The sequence below is a fragment of the Labrus bergylta genome, chromosome 9 (genome assembly GCF_963930695.1).
Source record: "Labrus bergylta chromosome 9, fLabBer1.1, whole genome shotgun sequence".
Taxonomy (NCBI): domain Eukaryota; kingdom Metazoa; phylum Chordata; class Actinopteri; order Labriformes; family Labridae; genus Labrus; species Labrus bergylta.
In genome coordinates, this window is record NC_089203.1 from 12,822,064 (window position 1) to 12,839,638 (window position 17,575).

Here is a 17,575-nt window from a genome sequence, read left to right on the forward strand (position 1 = left end):
GATAATAACTGAGGTTTACGTGTGCCTTATAAAAGCAAAAATATAACAGAACCCTAAGCAGGAGATTGTTAATAACCCTCATCAAACCCACCAGGCTTAGGTGATAGCATTTCTGTGCTGTGATCGGGTGACCTTAATGTGTGGTTATTGAGGTCCTACAGAACAGGTTAGAGTTGAAAAGGTTATTACCAAAGCATGCGTTTGTCAGTTGTGCATATCATCTTTGCTTTGTCACATTTTTCCTCAAGACTCTGAACAACACAGACTTCAAATGTGTACAAATGTACAATAATACTTCAAAAACATCCTGGTAAAACAGCGTCTTACTCTGAGACTTTCCACTTTGTGTGGAAATAATTGAACCTCTTAGGATGCTACGTTCTGGTACAGAAGGTTAAAACCATACAAGTTTGTGTAAGGCATGAATGAGTTATTGGATGTTGGCGGTATCAAATACTGTGATCCAAAAATCCTGGGTTTACCACTGAAGATTACGAAAAAGGTACATTAGAGCCACACTCTATTTAATCATTATTATCCTGATTTCTCATGTGTGTGAGAAAGCCTGGGTGCAATTAAATATACAGTACAATTGTGTTTCCTGTAATGGGTTAAATACCACGACGTGTGTATGAGGAGTGGTTTGTTCATGCGTGTTTGGCAAGCAGAATAAATATAAGTTTAAACACTGATAATTAAGACATCTAATAGCACCGGGTTGGCCCGTTAATGGCTGCCAACACCATAGAATCACATTTTTTAGGGTGGATCCCTGGAGAACGGTTTTCAGGTTCAATAAACATCAAAACGCTTCATAGCTCACTAAAGGTCCCTTATTTGGCAAAAATCAACTGAATCAAAATAAGTTTAAAAGCTTTTCATTGAAATAACACTGTAACCTATCAGAGGTTTAAAAGTCAATGAGTTCTAAAGAAATGATGTTAGGACAGAATTGGCAAATGCATGATGTGCAGAGGTCTTTGAGTATCCAATGTTCTAATTATGATGAATTACAAAGTAGGTAGTAAATGATCTGCCAACCTCAGGTAGGAGAGAATAAAAACGGTTTGGCAGCGCCACACAAAGACAAGTCACCAACTTAAAAAAAATACTGCACAAAGTAAGTCTACTTAAAAGAACCTTAGATGGGCCAATACAATGGATCCCACTTTTCCTCTGGCCCAGTTGTAGAATATCTGCTCAAGTAGTTACAATTAAATCAACCATCACACTGACAAAAGCAAACATGTCATTACAGAACAGAGAAAGTGAGAGAGGGCGTCCTCAGATATCCATCTGAATGGTAGAAATGAGAAGACACAAACTTAACTTTGGCACACTGAATGAGGAGGGCTGGCAGAGAGACGACTGAGCCTGCAGCTGTGTTATGGCAGTGTTTGGATGAGGGGGGCCACACTCTCATAGCCCTTTGTTGAAGTAGACCCTCTCCACTCCGGGATGGTTGGCCCGGATCTTCTCCTGCAGCTCCGGCTCCAAGCGACTGACTGACATAGAGCTGGAGCCGGCAGAGGAAAAGCACGGGTTAATGGGTCAAACACATATACTATGGGCATATTATGCAACAGGCAGGAATCTCCTAACATGTTCAATGAGAAAGAAGGCTAAGGTCAGTGGCTACAACACGCTGGCTGCGTTTATTTCAGAGTCAAGTTTTAATGTTGGACTCACCTCTTCTGAGGGAAAAGTGCACAGCAGAGTGGAGTGGCAAACACCAGGCTGAAAAAGAAACAATCATCTGTAAAAAAATAAACAAGCACACATCCCAGAGTTTCCTGTTCTGACATCATGTGATTGACTGAATACAACTATGGATACCTAGAAGACAGGAGTGAGTGTAATTTAAGTTATGTAGACAAAAGGAAGTGAACAGTTTCATGTTCAGCCCGACAGAAGTGGGATTTTCTGAGACCGTTTTGCAGCCATATAAGAAAACAAATGTTGTAAAAAAAGCTGCTTTCTTAAACAACTAACCTTAAAAAGAGACATTTATTATATGTAAGGGCCCGACTGATATGAGATTTTTGGGGCCGATATCAATATCGAAACTGGGGGGAGAAAAAAATCTGATACAGACAAATCAGCCAATATCTTTCTTTGATCTATGTTCCATATGTACAGAGAGATAGATCTAGATATACACATTTATTGCATGGATTTCTCAAATGCCGTTTCCAAACAATTGAGGAAAAGATACACAGAATAATGTAGAGCAGATGATCACTCAACTGGAAAGTAACTGCACATGTACGTGCATCACCGCTTGACACTCTGGAGTTTGATAATGCTGGTTGTAATCCATATAGCACACTCTGCTGGTGACAGCAAGAAAGAGAACTGCTAGTGTAACACAATGATACTCAAATGAAATGCTATTTGACTGGTGAATAAATCTAGGAATATCAATGCATATTAGCATTAAAGTTAGCCGACACCAATAATCAGTGGATGTGCTAATATCGGGCGATATTATCGGCTGGGTGATAAATCGGTCGGGCTCTATTATATGTTACAGTGTGCTCATCTGTGATGCCCTGCGACATGTACAGCACAAATTATTCAGGAGTTTATGAACGCGGAGTTCAAGAACGCCTGAATTTTCAGTTCTGAGAGACATTAAAACAAACTGTGCCGTCCATAAAGCTCTGCTACATGCCCTGATTATCTGCTTTTATGAATCAGTGAATTGAAAACTTCACAACTGATAAACTCCATCATACTGATACAGATCATACCAGGATCTGAATCATTGGTTTGCTCTTTACACTCAGATACCTCAGTATTGCAATACTCAAAAATGTCTTATCACCAGACCTCAACAACAGAATCATTATCTTGTGACCCTTGTTTGTGTGTGTGTGTACGTGTGTGTGTGTGTGTGGGGGGGGCCTGATATCATTAAAGCTGAGCTAAAGGAATGTTTCACATGATTTTCATTGGCCGTTCTGAGGTCGTAGGATGCCAGATGACATCAGCAACACACATGACAGGATTGTGGATCATTTGGCAGAGAAAGACAGGACAGGGTCTGAATTATCAAGTAGAAACTCTTCTGACTACTTCGATAAGTTTACTGTCGAATCAACTCACTGGGACACAGAACTCACACCAAGCCTAATACCAAATTATAGTGAATTAGGTGTTTTAACATTTTCTAGGAAACTAACAAATCTCCAAGCACATTCTTCAGATAAGTACTAAGTGACATTTTGTTTCCTCGTTTTAAGGTAATTAGGTTGAAATTTCAAAAGGTATTTCACATGGCTGCTTATCAGGTGGAGCATCTGTGACGACTCACCAGAATCCCACCAGGCCGACTTGAATAGGTGCACTCATCCATGGGAACTTCTGAAAAGACCAGGCAAAAACACGAATGAGAGACACAAAAGCAGAGCTGAATCCCCTCGCTAGAGTGGCCTCATGTCTGAGCTGCTTTTCTCTAATGTGATGTGTGAATATTCAAAGAAAACTGAGTAGTGTCACAGTGTGGAACATCTAGTTCTGATAATTTAACTTTGACATTTGTTGTATTATAAAAAAAAAAATCCTGAAGCCCTCTGTAGTGTAACAGCTGATGCAACTAAAATAAAAATAAAAAGCCTACCTTCAGGAAGGCCTTCTTCTCCAAATGGTTCATTAAAAACGGGGGGATAGCTGAGAAGACACACAGCAAATATCAATGCACAAAGTATTTTCACAAAATACTGAACCAAAATATCCAAACTTCATTTCATGTTTTTCCTTTAACTTAAACAATGCCATGGGGATACTAAAGGGGTTAACAGACCACACATCAAGGACTGAAAATCCATAGATAATCATACCCATTCCTGGAGAAGCCATGAGGATTCTGGAGACCACGACCTGAGAGATAGCCTGCTGCGCAGCTTTCGTTGACTCTCCTATCCTGTTGTCGTTCTCATCTGTGATGGGAATGCCGTGTTGAAGTTCCCTGAAGGCAAGGAGCGATGAAAATCAAATTAACTGACCGTTTGTTAAACCCATAAAAAGGAATGGGCCTTTAATGTCAGTTTATGTTGTGCTGCCTCAAGGTCACAGTCATTATACGTTGCAGTTGTCGACATGATTAAAAACAATGCTGTGCTTTGGTTACCTCTGTCTCATCAGGGGGATGTTGATACAGTTAGCAGCAGCTACAGCAGCAAATGGAACAAACCGGCCAATCAGGGGGGAGATGTGCTACAGCAGGAGAGGAGGCATAAAGAGCACACTCATTTAACTCATCAGACTAGTGCAGGTCTGAGGTTAATTACAGGTTATATTTCTCATGTTGTACATGTAGTTTTCTCAATGCAGTGTCATTATAAAAGCAGGAGGGCCGACATGCTGATACCAGAGCACGACTCTGTAAATAACAAGGCTCTTCTATCACAAAGACACTATTTGTGAGTGACTAATTTCACCCATGTAGTTGAGGTGGATACATTAAAATGATATCTAAAATGGGGTTACATGAACTGATACCTTTGTTAGTGCATTTAGTCCTAGAGCGGTGGCAACTGCCCCTGTGGTAGCAGACACATAAGCTGTGCCAAGCTGACTGCAAACAAGAGAGTCAATGGTTACATCACGAAAAATCACAAGAGGTACTGCTTTAAAAAGGGTTAATATGATGTATATGTCAGTGGCAAAAATGTGTGTCTCTTACCTGACTGTGATCGGCGCATCACCGCTCCTGTTGGTGTAATTGACTATTGCGTTGAAAGACTGATTGATCCACTGCCAGAGCAACACAGCTGGAGTTGTCCTTCAGGATTGAAAACAGTGGAGTCATTAGCACAAAAAGAGAAAAGGGACCACAGACTCATCAAACTGGAAAATGTACGTTTTTAAGTTCTAGTACTTTAAGTAGTCTTTGTTGTGGCAATTTTGAACTTCAGTAATAACACTGTCACTGAAAGGCTGAGGTCAGACCTTGTTTTTTACTGCCTGATGTGCTGTCAACTTTAATAAGATTTGGATTGACTAAATATAACATTCAAAAAGATACGCAAAATGACAGCAATCTAAAAAAAAAAAAAAAAAAAAAAAGCAATTAAGAACAAATACAGCAACCCACTCAGCCTCTCTCTTTATCCGCACACTGGTGAAAAATGGTGCATGTACTGTATTAACTATAGGTGTCATCACTCACATCATCCAGATCTCTTAATATACATGAAAACAAAAAAATTATAAATGACATTATCAACACCTAAAAATACAACATCCCCAAAACAGAAACTATAACCAACCTAATGAAAATTAGTTAACACAAAATTACATTTTATACATTCATTCATGGCTTCTTACTTGTAAAATGTCATCATGCATCCAGTGATGGTCATGTTCATGGGAACCTGCGCCGACATGCGGCCGATCAGGATCATCTTCTCCCCAGTGTCAGGATGGAAAGCAGAGTCAAAAACATACTTGGCTCTCCACAGCTCATCTTCTGTCAGTCCTGGAGACACTATACCTTGCCTAGACGACAGTGAAGGTAACATATAAAGCAAATTCATCTTGTAACAGCATTGAGTTGACATCCTTGTTATTGGCAAATTGCTCCAGCTACTGCAGCTGCACCTTTATTTACCTGTACTCAGTGATGACTTTGTGTGCATGAGCTAGTTGTTCATTGGTGAGGAGGATGTTCCTGGGGTCAGTGACAGTGAAGAAATGTTTAGCCCGACCTACGAATGTGCTCTGATCCCACCGGGGCTCCTTGATGTTAATGGAAGTGGAGAGCTCTGCTGCCATGTTTATCTGCAGACAAAAAAAAAAAAAAAGGTGTTACAATAATCATATGAGGCGGTGACACAATTAAGAGGAAATAATGATTCAAAACATTTAAATAAATAAATAAGTGGCACAGGAGTGCTTAATTTAAGCCGCTGTATTGTAACATGTAGGCTACATGAATAATGAGGGTTAATCGTTCAAAATGATTGTGTTACATAAGGATGATATTGACTGTTTATTTTTGCAGGATACGGCTCCAGCTCTCACCCCTGGAGTTACAGGCCTCTACTTCTTGTTTTTTTTTCTGCAGACAGTAGTCAATGTAGGAGGACTAGTGAAAATAAAAGCCCCTGTTTGGATTGTCATGGTGCTTATTCAGCATATTGTTGCCATGGTTATGGCTGACCTGACAGGAGGGTTGTGAAGCACTAAATTGCAGAGCCCTATACGAGTGCACACCAACCCCCCCCCCCCCCCAACTATGGCTGAAAACAGCTCTTGGGGAGTGACAAAGCCGCCTGCGTGAGTCTGTGAATAGCTGAATTAAGCATTGACTTCTTTCAATGAACAACAAATTGTGAGAGAGTTTACTGAGCAAGTTATGCAGCATGTTGGTCTATAGTCACCACCGCTGGTCAGTGTTTATGAATAAAAAAAAATACAGATAGGGGGCATTTATGATTTCCCAACTAAAAAAAGATAAGCGTGACCTGCACTGAAAGAACACTCCCCTGTGTGTTGGTCCATGTAACCCCCCCAGTCTGATCGGTTTTTTTTCTTCTTCTTTGTGTTGTGTTCCAGATCAACTACAGGGTGACACCGGAGTGCAGCAAGTCAGTGCAAGGACCTGCAGTAGCAGCATGATGAAATTCCACCTCAAATTGCACCAAAGATGGCTGCTGAATTGACAAGAACACAGTGAAGTCTCTTGTTTGCAGGCGTGCAGGAGGCGTGCTGTTTCTTTAAATTGAATTTAAACTCCATAGGGTTCTCACGAGATGACAACAAAGCTTCCCTTTCTCAGTTCATCCAATAAAACACTGAATTCAATGGACGTTTTTAAAAAAGTGGTTAATAGACACATCCTGTTTTAAATGGTATTAATATTGGCTTCATTAGCAATAAAAGGTGATATCAGAGGAATGAACTTTGGACTAACGTGGCCTTCGAGCTACAAACCCTCAGCTGCTTCTGCCCTCACTCTCAGCCAATCAAAGGAGGCCTGCGTGGCTACACATTAACCTGCATTCACAACATCTCCTTACATTTTTTTTTGTGATACAAAAATAGCCTACTTGGTCAAGCACGTCATACTAGACATTTAAGCTACGATTGTTTTTGTATTTAACATTTTTTTTTTTTTTTTTTTTGCACTGCTCTGTGGTCGCAGGGCAAATAAACAGGCTCCCTGACTGGATACGGTTAATTGTTCAGCCCGCCGTAGACCAGTCAAATCTGGACTGTGACTGGAGGTGTTGCTGCATCTGCACAAAGCGATTTCACATTCAGCAAACGGCGGGGGAAAAAAAAGGAAATAGCATCAATTTAAAAGCGACTAATTAAGCATGGCATCTGTCCAGCCCGATAATTGTCCAGCTGTGCGCTCCAGATTCAACTAGTATCAGCCTGCCACATCCACACATCCAGCGGACTGCCAACCCGTCTAATGACAGTTTCCCCGGAGCTCAGGCACAAAGTGCATGATGCTCTTTTATAAGTCGACTCCTTACTGGATCCATTTGAAAAAATACAGACAGGTTACTTACTGCACTGTGGGCTCCAGCGGTCCGCAAGAGGTGTCCCTGAAAGGCTGCAGCCAGCTAATTTTACATGCAGCAGCGTCACAGCACAAATAGGCACATCCCCCAGTGTCAGGAACCACGACGACAAAATAAAAGCCCTGCCTCAAAGCGGCACCTAACACTGGGGGAAAAAAATACGCATGCATGATAATAAATGACCATTTGAGAACAGTAAGGTATTTGAATAAATAAATTCTACTTTAAAAAAAACAACAAATATTTCTGAGTGAACGTGTGAGTTGCCAGTTATGTTTTATTTCATGCCGAACTTCAAATGAAGCTTTTATTTTCAGCAATTAACTGAGCATTACATCCGTCAGTGCGCCGACATTTTCGTAACGTTGATTCAATGGTAGTAAATCATTAATAACTGGTAAAACTTTGGATTTACACACACACACACGACTTTATGTACACCTGCTTGATATTATAAGGGATGATGATATAGTGTCACTTAAGAGTTAAAAGAAGCATTCTTTGGTTCATGCCAAATAAATATATAAAAGCATATGAAAAACATAACACAAAAACATACCACAGCATAAAGCAAAATGATATGCCTTTTAGGTTTGAAATGTAAAATAAACCAAATGGCTGTATAAGAAAATAAAAACAATAAGATTACCCATTTTTCTGCACACATGTATAGATTGACAGGTAGTGGGTCTTTTTGAGCTTCTGATTCCATCTAGTGGTGGCTTGTGAGAGGGAATAATGCCACAAACCATACACCTAGAAAAAATAAATGACGAAGCACTGGTCTTTATTTTGTATAGCTGTGACTGCAAAACAGCAAGTTAATAAGTTTTCTACAACTGACATAATTTATACCAATATTGCCCATTTAAATGAATGACATTTACTCCCATGAGAGACAGCAGAGCAGAAAGAGAGCTACTTTTACTATAACAGGGTATAAAAAAAGAACATAGTCTTTCAGTGCTGTGTGATAAAAATGAAATACAAAAGTTCAAATAGAACAGATTCATTACCAGAAGTCCACCCCTAACACCTCAGTACACAAAATAAACAGTTGTGCTTCAGTTACAAAAAAATAAAAACAGTTCACGTTTAATTACTGCAACCTTTGATTTGAGGCCATGCCAAGTGAAAGATGCAGACAGATACTGTATATGGATACACACTGGTCACCATCAACACTCTAACAGAAAGATTTAGCCATTAATCTGAGCATTAGTTCATTCATGTTTCCTGACAAACCAGCAGGTAATGTGACAGTATTGTTCATAGTAGCAATAATTCATAGCAATAAAAACAGCATGCACAGAGAGAAGTTGAAAGGATGGTGTTCTTTAGCTAGATGTGTTAGTTTCCATTTCATTGTGATTATGGCACACTTTTATTTTTGGTCCATGGGGTTTTGACTGCTTCACTTTTCATGTCGCTAGTGATCTTTACAGGAAATAGTCCGGTGTACGCCGCGTCACATGTGGCTCCCCTCTGCGTGGTGCAGGATCAAACTGAAGGCTGAAACAGGCAAAGACAGAATTCAACTCACGTTTTGAGACTAAGAAAAGTTCAAACAAACAGCACATTGAAATCAAAATGATTTACTTACAAAGAGTATTTCAATGTGTCATCAAGCTCCATGATCGCTGCCTGGTTTCCACAACGATAACAATAGTTTGGTGCACTGAAGATGGTCACTACATTGCGGTCATGGCACCAATTATAACCCTAGATCAAGAGAGTACTTGTATGTTACATTTTTTATATTTGGGATGCCTTTAGAGCTTATATTAGAGGAATAATGATATAGTATTACAATAAACAAGAACTAGACATTTTTTAAATTGATAACATGTTATGTCATAGCAGCACAGGCATTGTCTCTCTAAGCAAAAAGTAAAACTACTTTAAGAAACTAAACAAAGTAGAAGTACCTCCATCACCAGCTGGTGGGCTCTTGAAACCAAAGTCAGGCCATTTGCGTGGTTGAAAGTCTCTGAAATGTCCTGCCCGAAGGTGTAACCAGCACCACGGGGTGAGATACCCCAGCCACCACGATCATCTGGGTCCGACCATAACAAGTCACACATTGGACCCTGGAATGGGAGAAAAACAACTTGTGTTTTGTCAACTATACAAGCTAAATATAATCAAATAAAACTGCAGTTGTGTGTGGGCATCAACCTTATTAAAGCAGCAAATGAAAACTATTTACATTAGTGATCAGTGTACATTCTAGTTTCTTCTTTATCACTTGATCAAAAAAGAAATGACCATCACAATTTCTCAAAGCTCAGTCAAATTTCATACAGGAATATAAAAAAAAAAACAGCAAATATGATATCTGAAAGGCTTCTAGCTGTATTTTTTTCCCTTCAAACATACCATCAATTATTTATAATTTTTTGGATTATTAAAGATTATTTTTCTAGTTTTTAAGAAGTAAACTGTAGACATAGATTTGTTAAATGTGTAAATACTGCAACAGTAATGTTGTTGTTTGCATTCTTGCAGCTACATACACAGTCCAACTCCTTGAAATAAATGTTTGAAGATAAATAAGTCAGAGGAATAAATCATATAAGGGACCTTTAAGGGTAGAATTTACCTCATGAGGAACCTCCTGCAGGCGATCCAGCGCTCTGATGTGTTCCAGTGTGTCTATTGAAGGGGACAATCCTCCATGGAGGCAGAAAATCTTATAGGCGTAAAAGAACATAAATTAATTAGTCTTTTTTTGGGGGGGGCAATTTTTGCAGCTGAAGAGGGACAGGAAACCCTGAGAGCGTGTGATGACACGCAACAAAGGGCCGAAGCCAGACCTGAGCCCTGCTGCAAAGAGGACTACAGCCTCTGCACATGGGGTGCGTGACATAACAGCTAGGCCATCCAAGCGCCCCAGTGAATTAGTCTTTTTTTATCCATGCACACATCATAACACACACACACCCACAACCTCACCTGGTTATCTACTAGCGCAGTAAGGGGCAGATAATCAAACAGATCTGTGAAGTACTTCCAAACATTGGCATTTCCATATTTCCTTAAGCACTCGTCGTAGAAGCCGTAAACTTGTGTGATCTGTCTGCTCTCGTGGTTCCCTCGGAGAATCGTGATTCTTTCGCGGAACCGTACCTACATAAAAGGCATTAATTGACAAGATTAGTAAGATCATCATTTCATAACTCCCAAATATTATCCCTGCTTGTTTCCAATCCAACATAATGTACAAATATAGATTTTACCTTAAGAGAGACCAATAGAGTAACAGTCTCCACAGAATAGTATCCTCTGTCAACATAATCTCCCATAAAGAGGTAGTTAGTGTCTGGAGACTTCCCCCCGATCTTAAACAGCTCCATGAGGTCATGAAACTGACCATGGACATCTCCACACACAGTCACAGGACATCTCACCTCCTGCACATTTGACTCCTTAGTCAGGATCTCTTTAGCCTTGAAAGAAGGAACAAAAATCATGCTTAAGATGTAACACAGAGTATGGTGCTATTAAGGAATACAAAATGGCATTGTTGTTGTTTTTTTTGTCAAAACCCATTAAAGCATTGAAAAGCTGAATATACATCCTATTTCAGCAGTGAAGGCTACGACATGTAATATGAAGTTTGTGTCAGTGCACTCCAGTGAAGAGGCACCAGGAGTGGGCGTAGCTATGGAAAACATATTTGCAGGCATGTCCCTCCATCTTCTTGGCGAGTGGTGTCCCTTAAAAAAAAAAAATACACTGCAGGCAGCTACAGCCAAATGGTGTGCTCCAACACTACGCCACATGCATTAGCCGACGACAGACCTGGAAATACTTCTATACACGATTCAGGAGCTGTAACAGCGAACAAGTCCGCTACCGTGAGGGAAAAGCTAATGACTGATAGCTGCGCCGCCTTCCTGCGCAAACCATACCTTTTCACACAGGACTTTAACCTGGTTCTCTGATAGCTGTTTGCACTCATTCAGTTGTTCAATCCATCCGTCCAACTCCTTCGTGAATGACTTGTCGTCCATGCCTGGTTTGCCGTCAGCTAATGAGCCGAGCAGCTTTTACAGTCCGTCGGGAAAACCTCTCGCTGTTCTGTTCGTTTTGATGGTCCGGCAGCGCTACGTCCTAGCAGGCTCCTTGGTCACTCGCTGCGTATGTATGTGTGCGCGTGTGTGTGTGTGTGTGTGTGTTTGTGTGTGCTACGCGAAAACGAATGCGTCAATTGCCGTGCGTCCCTGCAGTTTAGTGGGGACGAAAACCTGTAGTTCACATGGCACAGACAGGATACACTTCCCTTCCTTACGCCCAAGATCACACAATGAGCTTTTAGAAAATAAAACAGACCCCCCCCCCCCCCCAAGACTGTCAGGCAAGAGCAACACATCTTATTTACGTCATTGCACCCCTTAAGGGCCCTTCAGGTGGAAAACTAACAACATTCGTCTTACAAGAACAACTTTTCTACATAAAGATGAATAATAATAAATTATAATAGCCTAATTATTAACATCTTCATACATCCCCAAGGTTGTGTAATGTCAAATAAAATGATTTGAAAAACATTTAAACCCACTATTTTAATTAAAATGAAAACAATAATAATTTAATGCTATAGCAATACATTTCAAAATAGTTGGTACAGTGTCATATTTATTACTCAGTTGCATCACTTTTTTGCTTTTTTTGGAAACTGAGGAAAGATATATCTGTCATTTAAAAAGTGGAATCTCTTACAATCCCTGTTCAAAGTAGGATTTTAGCCTACTATGTCTTTATGTTCACCCAGAATCTTTAATACAGAGTATGCAAAATGTGGTAAGGCATTGTCTTGTTGAAATAAGCAAGGCCTTCCTTGAAAAATAAGTTGTCGATTTGGCAGCATATGTTGCTCGAAAATCTGTATAACGTTCAGCATCGGTGACCTAAAAAATGCACAGGTAAGCCATGCCATGTGCAGTACTACACCATATACCATCATAGACGCTGGATTTTGAACTATATTTTAACAAGCTGGATGGTCCCTCTCCTCTTTAGCCCAGAGAACAGGGCGGACAGGATTTCCAAACAGAAAGTCAAAATCTGACTCAGGACAGTTTCCACTTCCACTCAGTCCAAACATGAGCCAGGACCCAGAAAAGGCAGCGTTTCTGGATCTGGTTCTCATCTGCGGACATATTTTTCCAAAAACAATAGCATTTCTGTTTCAGCATTTGTCATGTCGTCTTTTAGCTATTTTAAATCAAATATGGGGTTTCAATGTTTTGTTAATCATCACATTGTGTTTTATTTACCTTCTACACAACATCCCACACTTTTTTGAATTTAGGGTTGTAACATTTAATTATTTGCATTATAATTTATCAAAATGAACCTCTAGACTGCCACAAAAAAGCATTTAGATTGTCAATAAATAGTCGAATTGTAGCTGGTATATCGTATTGGGGGTTGGTGGGAGGGTCTCTAAATATTGGCTAATTGTTGATCAATATTTGCTGGAAAAGCTGGTTTGAGGAGAGAGTATAGGATTATTTTAGTGTTATTTGAATGTTCAATTCAAATGTAAAAAATAAAAAGTATGTTGCAAAATAAAGTCAAGTACAAAAGGTCTAGATCATATTCAACAAAGACCCAACACCACCAGGAACCCTTGTGACATGCACAAACTCATACAGAACAGAAGGATGGGCTTTTACTTTACCATTTAATAGTGAAGATACACAACTTTATAGAATGGTAGTGACATGAAATGATTTAACTAATCATAGCTTTTGACCACTTAGATTTAAATTGTATCTTTAAATATTTTCTTGAGGCAATAAGCCTCTAATTTGAGATATTGACTCGCAATTTTAAGCCTACTGAACAATTATTTTGGGAAATCTCAATATTTGTCCACTATAATAAATGTCCACTATTTTGAGATAGTAGCTTATTTTGTAAAATATTAATTAGAAGAGATAAGAAAAAATTATTTTGAAATAAGTTCTCATTTTTGAGAAGTCTTAATTATTTGGGGATACTAACTTGTAATAATTTTGAGGGCTAAAAGTTGAATTCCTCTCCACAGAAGGGGAGTTGCGTCTCTTTCGTATTTGCTTGTTGTAGGCCACTGCCCTCTACTGGCAGAACCAGGAACAGTCAGGACCAACAGCTGAAATGAAATTTGCAGGGGGTTTAGAGTTTAGACCATAGGTTAACATTTCACTGCTCATAGAAAAAAACTTTGTAGCCTAATAATTGAGCCCAGAACTGTTGTTTGTAAGCTCACATGAACAAACTCGGCTAACTGTAAAACTGCTGTCAAGATTAATTTCATATATTTTTATCATAAAACCAGCCTGTAATTTTGACAGAGCTAACTAAATATAATATCAAACAACACCAGTCTCTTTAATATCAGTTTAGCAAGTAGCCTATTGTAGCCCTACAAAAAAAACAGTAAATGACATTTATACCAACTCTTAAAGGCCTAACTGGCAAGTGAGCTACACAAAACCTCAGGAGTCTGTTGTGGCTGAAGGGTCATTCTTTTTTTTAATCATCTGGTTATTAAGTTACTAATTAAATCAATTATTATTATTATTATTTTTTTTTTAAAGGAATTTGCCTTCTTTTATGGATATACTTTAGACTGTGGGCCTACATAGATACCAAATGAACTACAACTTGTAGGTAATAGGTAAAATGCGCCTGAACATTGATGGTAACAAGAAGATTACATTTTCAATCAACAGAATCATCGTACAGATTTTGTAGTTGTCCATTTGATAGCCTTATTTCCTAACTATGTCACTCAGAACCATAAATAGGCTAAATTTTAGGTCGGAACGCGCCAGACCTAAAAGACTACATTACCCACAGGAAGAGAGAGCTCGCTAGACGCTTCCCTCTCAAATGCACATGCGCAGTCGATTGTTCTACTCTGGACAGCTGTAGGAGAAAATGGCAGCACTCATGCTAGGACAGCAGGTACGACATTCAATGATTTTTGTCATTTTGATCATGTATTCATACTTTGAACCAATTCTTTACATTACAAAAACATGTCTTAAGTAGTATATTTGCCCTGGAGACTAGGGGGTAGTATTGAATGTCAAACAAATACACACGAGGATTTGCACTTGAATGACTGCTAACGTTAGCTTACACGCTAGCTGTCTTTAACGTAAATGGTACAGAGCGTGCCTGAAGTTGATCAGCTAAACTCGTGTTTTCTCTTTGCTGATATGATGCATTTTCTGTTTTCCAGGTCCGTCAGTTCAGCTCGTCTGTGGCCAGACCTGTTGCAAAACTGATCAAGGTAAATCAAGTTTAGACTGCATGAAGCTTAACCGATTATTCAAGACTGCAGATAGTCGGCTATGTGGAGTAATATGTCCCTGTAGTTTGGTTAATCTGATCTGTATATCTGATCATATATCTCCCTCTAGCCCCCCATCCAGGTGTATGGAGTTGAGGGCCGCTATGCCACCGCTCTCTTCTCAGCTGCCAGTAAGCAGAAGAAACTGGACCAAGTGGAGCAGGAGCTGGGAAATGTCTCTGTAAGTCAAAATAACACATTGAACTCGTGTTATGATGTGAAACTCAATGGGTGATGAAAGTAGTGTTTTCCTCAACAGTTTACCCATACTTTTAATTTTTATTTTTATTTTTTATTTTTAAATGTAGGTAAATTACAATTTAAAGATCTTAATCAGATGTGTTTATCTGACTAATAAGTTTCATGATAATTATTTAATGCAAGCCCCTTCGAACCAGCTGTATTCTAGTACATGTTTTCAGTTGACTTTAACTGTGTTTCATTTCTTCTTTAGGCCTTGATCAAAGACCCCAAGCTTTCGAGCATTGTAATGAATCCTCATGTAAAGCGCAGCCTCAAGCTGAAGGTCTTTGGAGATGCTCTTACAAAGGCTAAGGTTTCACCCATCATCATCAACTTCATCAGTAAGTGATCACTGACCCTGGCATGGTGGCCCTATACCCACTTTTGGTTTTTCCCCCCCCCTCCCTTAGCTTTGCATTATGTAGATAATAGCCTTGAGTGTAGACTGTTTAAGTGTTAAGTATTAAGACATCAGACATCAGTTTCAGCTTGTTTGGTTTATGTGTAGCGGTCAATCAAAGCATTTTTCACTAAATTATTTTCATCCAAAATCATATGTTTTTTTTAATGCAGTTACTTTCTGTAGTTGGCTCACAGAAACCAAAATCTAGCAAACCATTTTCAGTGTTGTTGAATCTCAGAGGCAATGTGCACTTACATCATAACTACCAAATGATACAAGTTTGGTGCCCTTGACTCACACATATATATTTATTGTGGTTTGTACCAAGTTGAAGGGTAAGACTGGTGTGGGTAGAATGGCTATTTTGTGGTGTCAATGGTCTCATTTTTTTTTTTTTGAATGAATTTGGCCTGGGTTCTGTGACCTCTGGAGGACTTTTGGAGGTCACATTGGGCTTAGGATTGTCAGACCTACAATCCATTCGGTTGAGTGTTAGGATAGTAAATGTGCAAGGATTTAGTTTAGCAGGAGTTAATATATCTAAAAAAAGTGCCTCGTGGTTTTTTGTTTGCATGATCCACGTACATAGACAACATAGTCCTTGAAGCAGGCGGCCTAGGTTTTAATTTGGCCTGTGTCTGCTTTCCCGCATGTCATTCCCCACTCTCTCTCAATCCCAATTTCCGACTCTATCCTCTGTCCTGTCTCTACAATAAAGGCATAAAAGTCCCCAAAATAATAAAACAATTCTTAAACATGAATAATAATGCTGGTAATTCTAATTCACATTTGTAGGCTCCATGCTTCATTGGAGAGCAGTATTGCTCTAATTAGCCATTGGATAAATCAACTTAAATGTGTATGTTTTTGAACATGACATTGAAATGAAAATATGTTTGATGGAATCACAAACAACCCATTACTTAACTTAAACTGATGTGATAAAATATGGATTCTTTACACTGTTCTATTGTTCACCACAACATTTTCTAAACTGAGGGCTGTTTATTTGTACCGCAGGGAGACAAAGTGGTGCGTCACGCTGTAACATACCTTGTTTTATTGTTTGGTAGACGTTCTGGCTGAAAATGGTCGTCTTCCCTTAACTGGGAGTGTTATCAGTGCTTTCGGAAAGATGATGGGCGCACACCGTGGAGAGGTCATCTGCTCCGTTACTACTGCTCAGGTATGAAATTGATGAACAAACATTAAATGTGCATGCAAATCCTTGTTCAATCTACAACAACTCTTTTTTTGCCTCAATTAACATCATTATATTATGTGTCATTCACTTATAAATGATGGATTCTATTATTTTTATTGGGATCAACCAATATATGTACTTATCCATTTCAGCCTTTAGATGCAGCCAGTCTTTCCGAGCTGAAATTAGCTCTCAACGGCTTTCTTCAGAAGGGTGAATCTATCAAACTTGAAACAAAGGTATGATGTCAGTGCAACTCCAAGGAACATTCAAATAAAAAATAAAAAAATAAAAAATTGAGCAGATGTTATAACTGTCTATTTACAAACGTGAATTTAAATTTAATTTTTCTCCTAGTCGGATCCTTCAATCCTGGGTGGCATGATCGTCAGTATCGGAGACAAGTATGTGGACATGTCCACCAAAACAAAGATTCACAAGCTGACCAAGCTCATCAAGGAAACCTAAGTCCTGTGGACTGATATATGATTGGAAACGACCATTGGGGGAAATGCTGATAAATGTATATTGCTACCTGCTCTAGCACTGCAGTTGCTCCATTGATCCAGTGTCTGTGCTTAAGTTCATGTGGATGTTAATAAAACACATTAATAAAATATAAAAAATGGTCTGGTGTTGTCATTAATCTTTGTTTTTACCGTGTTACCTAATTGGCAGTTTCGTGACCAGTGATGATGTAAACATGTTTTAGTAAGCAGCCAAATTAATTTAAAATACGCATTGTCATCGTATATATTGTTCCTGGATTGGCGTTTGAAATATTTTAAATAAACATCGGAGTCCAAATTGCTATTACACTGGTTATAATGTAGTCT

The 17,575-nt window shown here is 39.1% G+C and overlaps 3 protein-coding genes across 3 annotated transcripts; 1 reads left to right on the forward strand and 2 right to left on the reverse strand.

Annotated features, from left to right (window-relative positions):
• Positions 1 to 1,278: 1,278 nt before the first annotated feature.
• Positions 1,279 to 7,674, reverse strand: sfxn1 (sideroflexin 1). The gene is made up of 11 exons (XM_065958938.1): positions 7,527 to 7,674; positions 5,615 to 5,784; positions 5,332 to 5,502; positions 4,688 to 4,786; positions 4,504 to 4,579; positions 4,133 to 4,218; positions 3,843 to 3,970; positions 3,623 to 3,672; positions 3,317 to 3,366; positions 1,690 to 1,737; positions 1,279 to 1,516 (listed from the first exon to the last, which is right to left on the reverse strand). Exons 2-11 carry the CDS (start codon positions 5,776 to 5,778, stop codon positions 1,420 to 1,422), a joined length of 969 nt encoding a protein of 322 aa, XP_065815010.1. The 5' UTR covers positions 5,779 to 5,784; positions 7,527 to 7,674; the 3' UTR covers positions 1,279 to 1,419.
• A 634-nt stretch (positions 7,675 to 8,308) lies between these two features.
• On the reverse strand, positions 8,309 to 11,797 carry LOC109993517 (serine/threonine-protein phosphatase 2A catalytic subunit alpha isoform). The gene is made up of 7 exons (XM_020646497.3): positions 11,453 to 11,797; positions 10,778 to 10,987; positions 10,494 to 10,667; positions 10,141 to 10,230; positions 9,467 to 9,628; positions 9,142 to 9,260; positions 8,309 to 9,050 (listed from the first exon to the last, which is right to left on the reverse strand). The coding sequence occupies exons 1-7, from the start codon at positions 11,552 to 11,554 to the stop codon at positions 8,978 to 8,980; spliced, it is 930 nt and encodes a 309-aa protein (XP_020502153.1). The 5' UTR covers positions 11,555 to 11,797; the 3' UTR covers positions 8,309 to 8,977.
• Positions 11,798 to 14,391: 2,594 nt separating this feature from the next.
• On the forward strand, positions 14,392 to 17,367 carry atp5po (ATP synthase peripheral stalk subunit OSCP). The gene is made up of 7 exons (XM_020646495.3): positions 14,392 to 14,498; positions 14,779 to 14,829; positions 14,960 to 15,070; positions 15,344 to 15,473; positions 16,609 to 16,721; positions 16,892 to 16,978; positions 17,097 to 17,367. Exons 1-7 carry the CDS (start codon positions 14,472 to 14,474, stop codon positions 17,205 to 17,207), a joined length of 630 nt encoding a protein of 209 aa, XP_020502151.1. The 5' UTR covers positions 14,392 to 14,471; the 3' UTR covers positions 17,208 to 17,367.
• Positions 17,368 to 17,575: the final 208 nt, after the last annotated feature.

Excerpts from the sequence above, each read along its gene's own strand:
- sfxn1 (XM_065958938.1), bottom strand. The coding sequence starts at position 5,778 with ATGGCAGCAGAGCTCTCCACTTCCATTAACATCAAGGAGCCCCGGTGG. Across the intron at positions 5,503-5,614 it reads AAAGTCATCACTGAGTACAG|GCAAGGTATAGTGTCTCCAG; the intron begins GTAAATAAAGGT and ends ACTGTCGTCTAG. Across the intron at positions 3,673-3,842 it reads CATGGCTTCTCCAGGAATGG|CTATCCCCCCGTTTTTAATG; the intron begins GTATGATTATCT and ends GTGTCTTCTCAG.
- LOC109993517 (XM_020646497.3), bottom strand. The coding sequence starts at position 11,554 with ATGGACGACAAGTCATTCACGAAGGAGTTGGACGGATGGATTGAACAA. Across the intron at positions 10,668-10,777 it reads CTCTATTGGTCTCTCTTAAG|GTACGGTTCCGCGAAAGAAT; the intron begins GTAAAATCTATA and ends CCTTTTATGTAG. Across the intron at positions 10,231-10,493 it reads CTGCGCTAGTAGATAACCAG|ATTTTCTGCCTCCATGGAGG; the intron begins GTGAGGTTGTGG and ends TACGCCTATAAG.
- atp5po (XM_020646495.3), top strand. The coding sequence starts at position 14,472 with ATGGCAGCACTCATGCTAGGACAGCAG. Across the intron at positions 15,474-16,608 it reads CATCATCATCAACTTCATCA|ACGTTCTGGCTGAAAATGGT; the intron begins GTAAGTGATCAC and ends ATTGTTTGGTAG. Across the intron at positions 16,979-17,096 it reads CTATCAAACTTGAAACAAAG|TCGGATCCTTCAATCCTGGG; the intron begins GTATGATGTCAG and ends TTTTTCTCCTAG.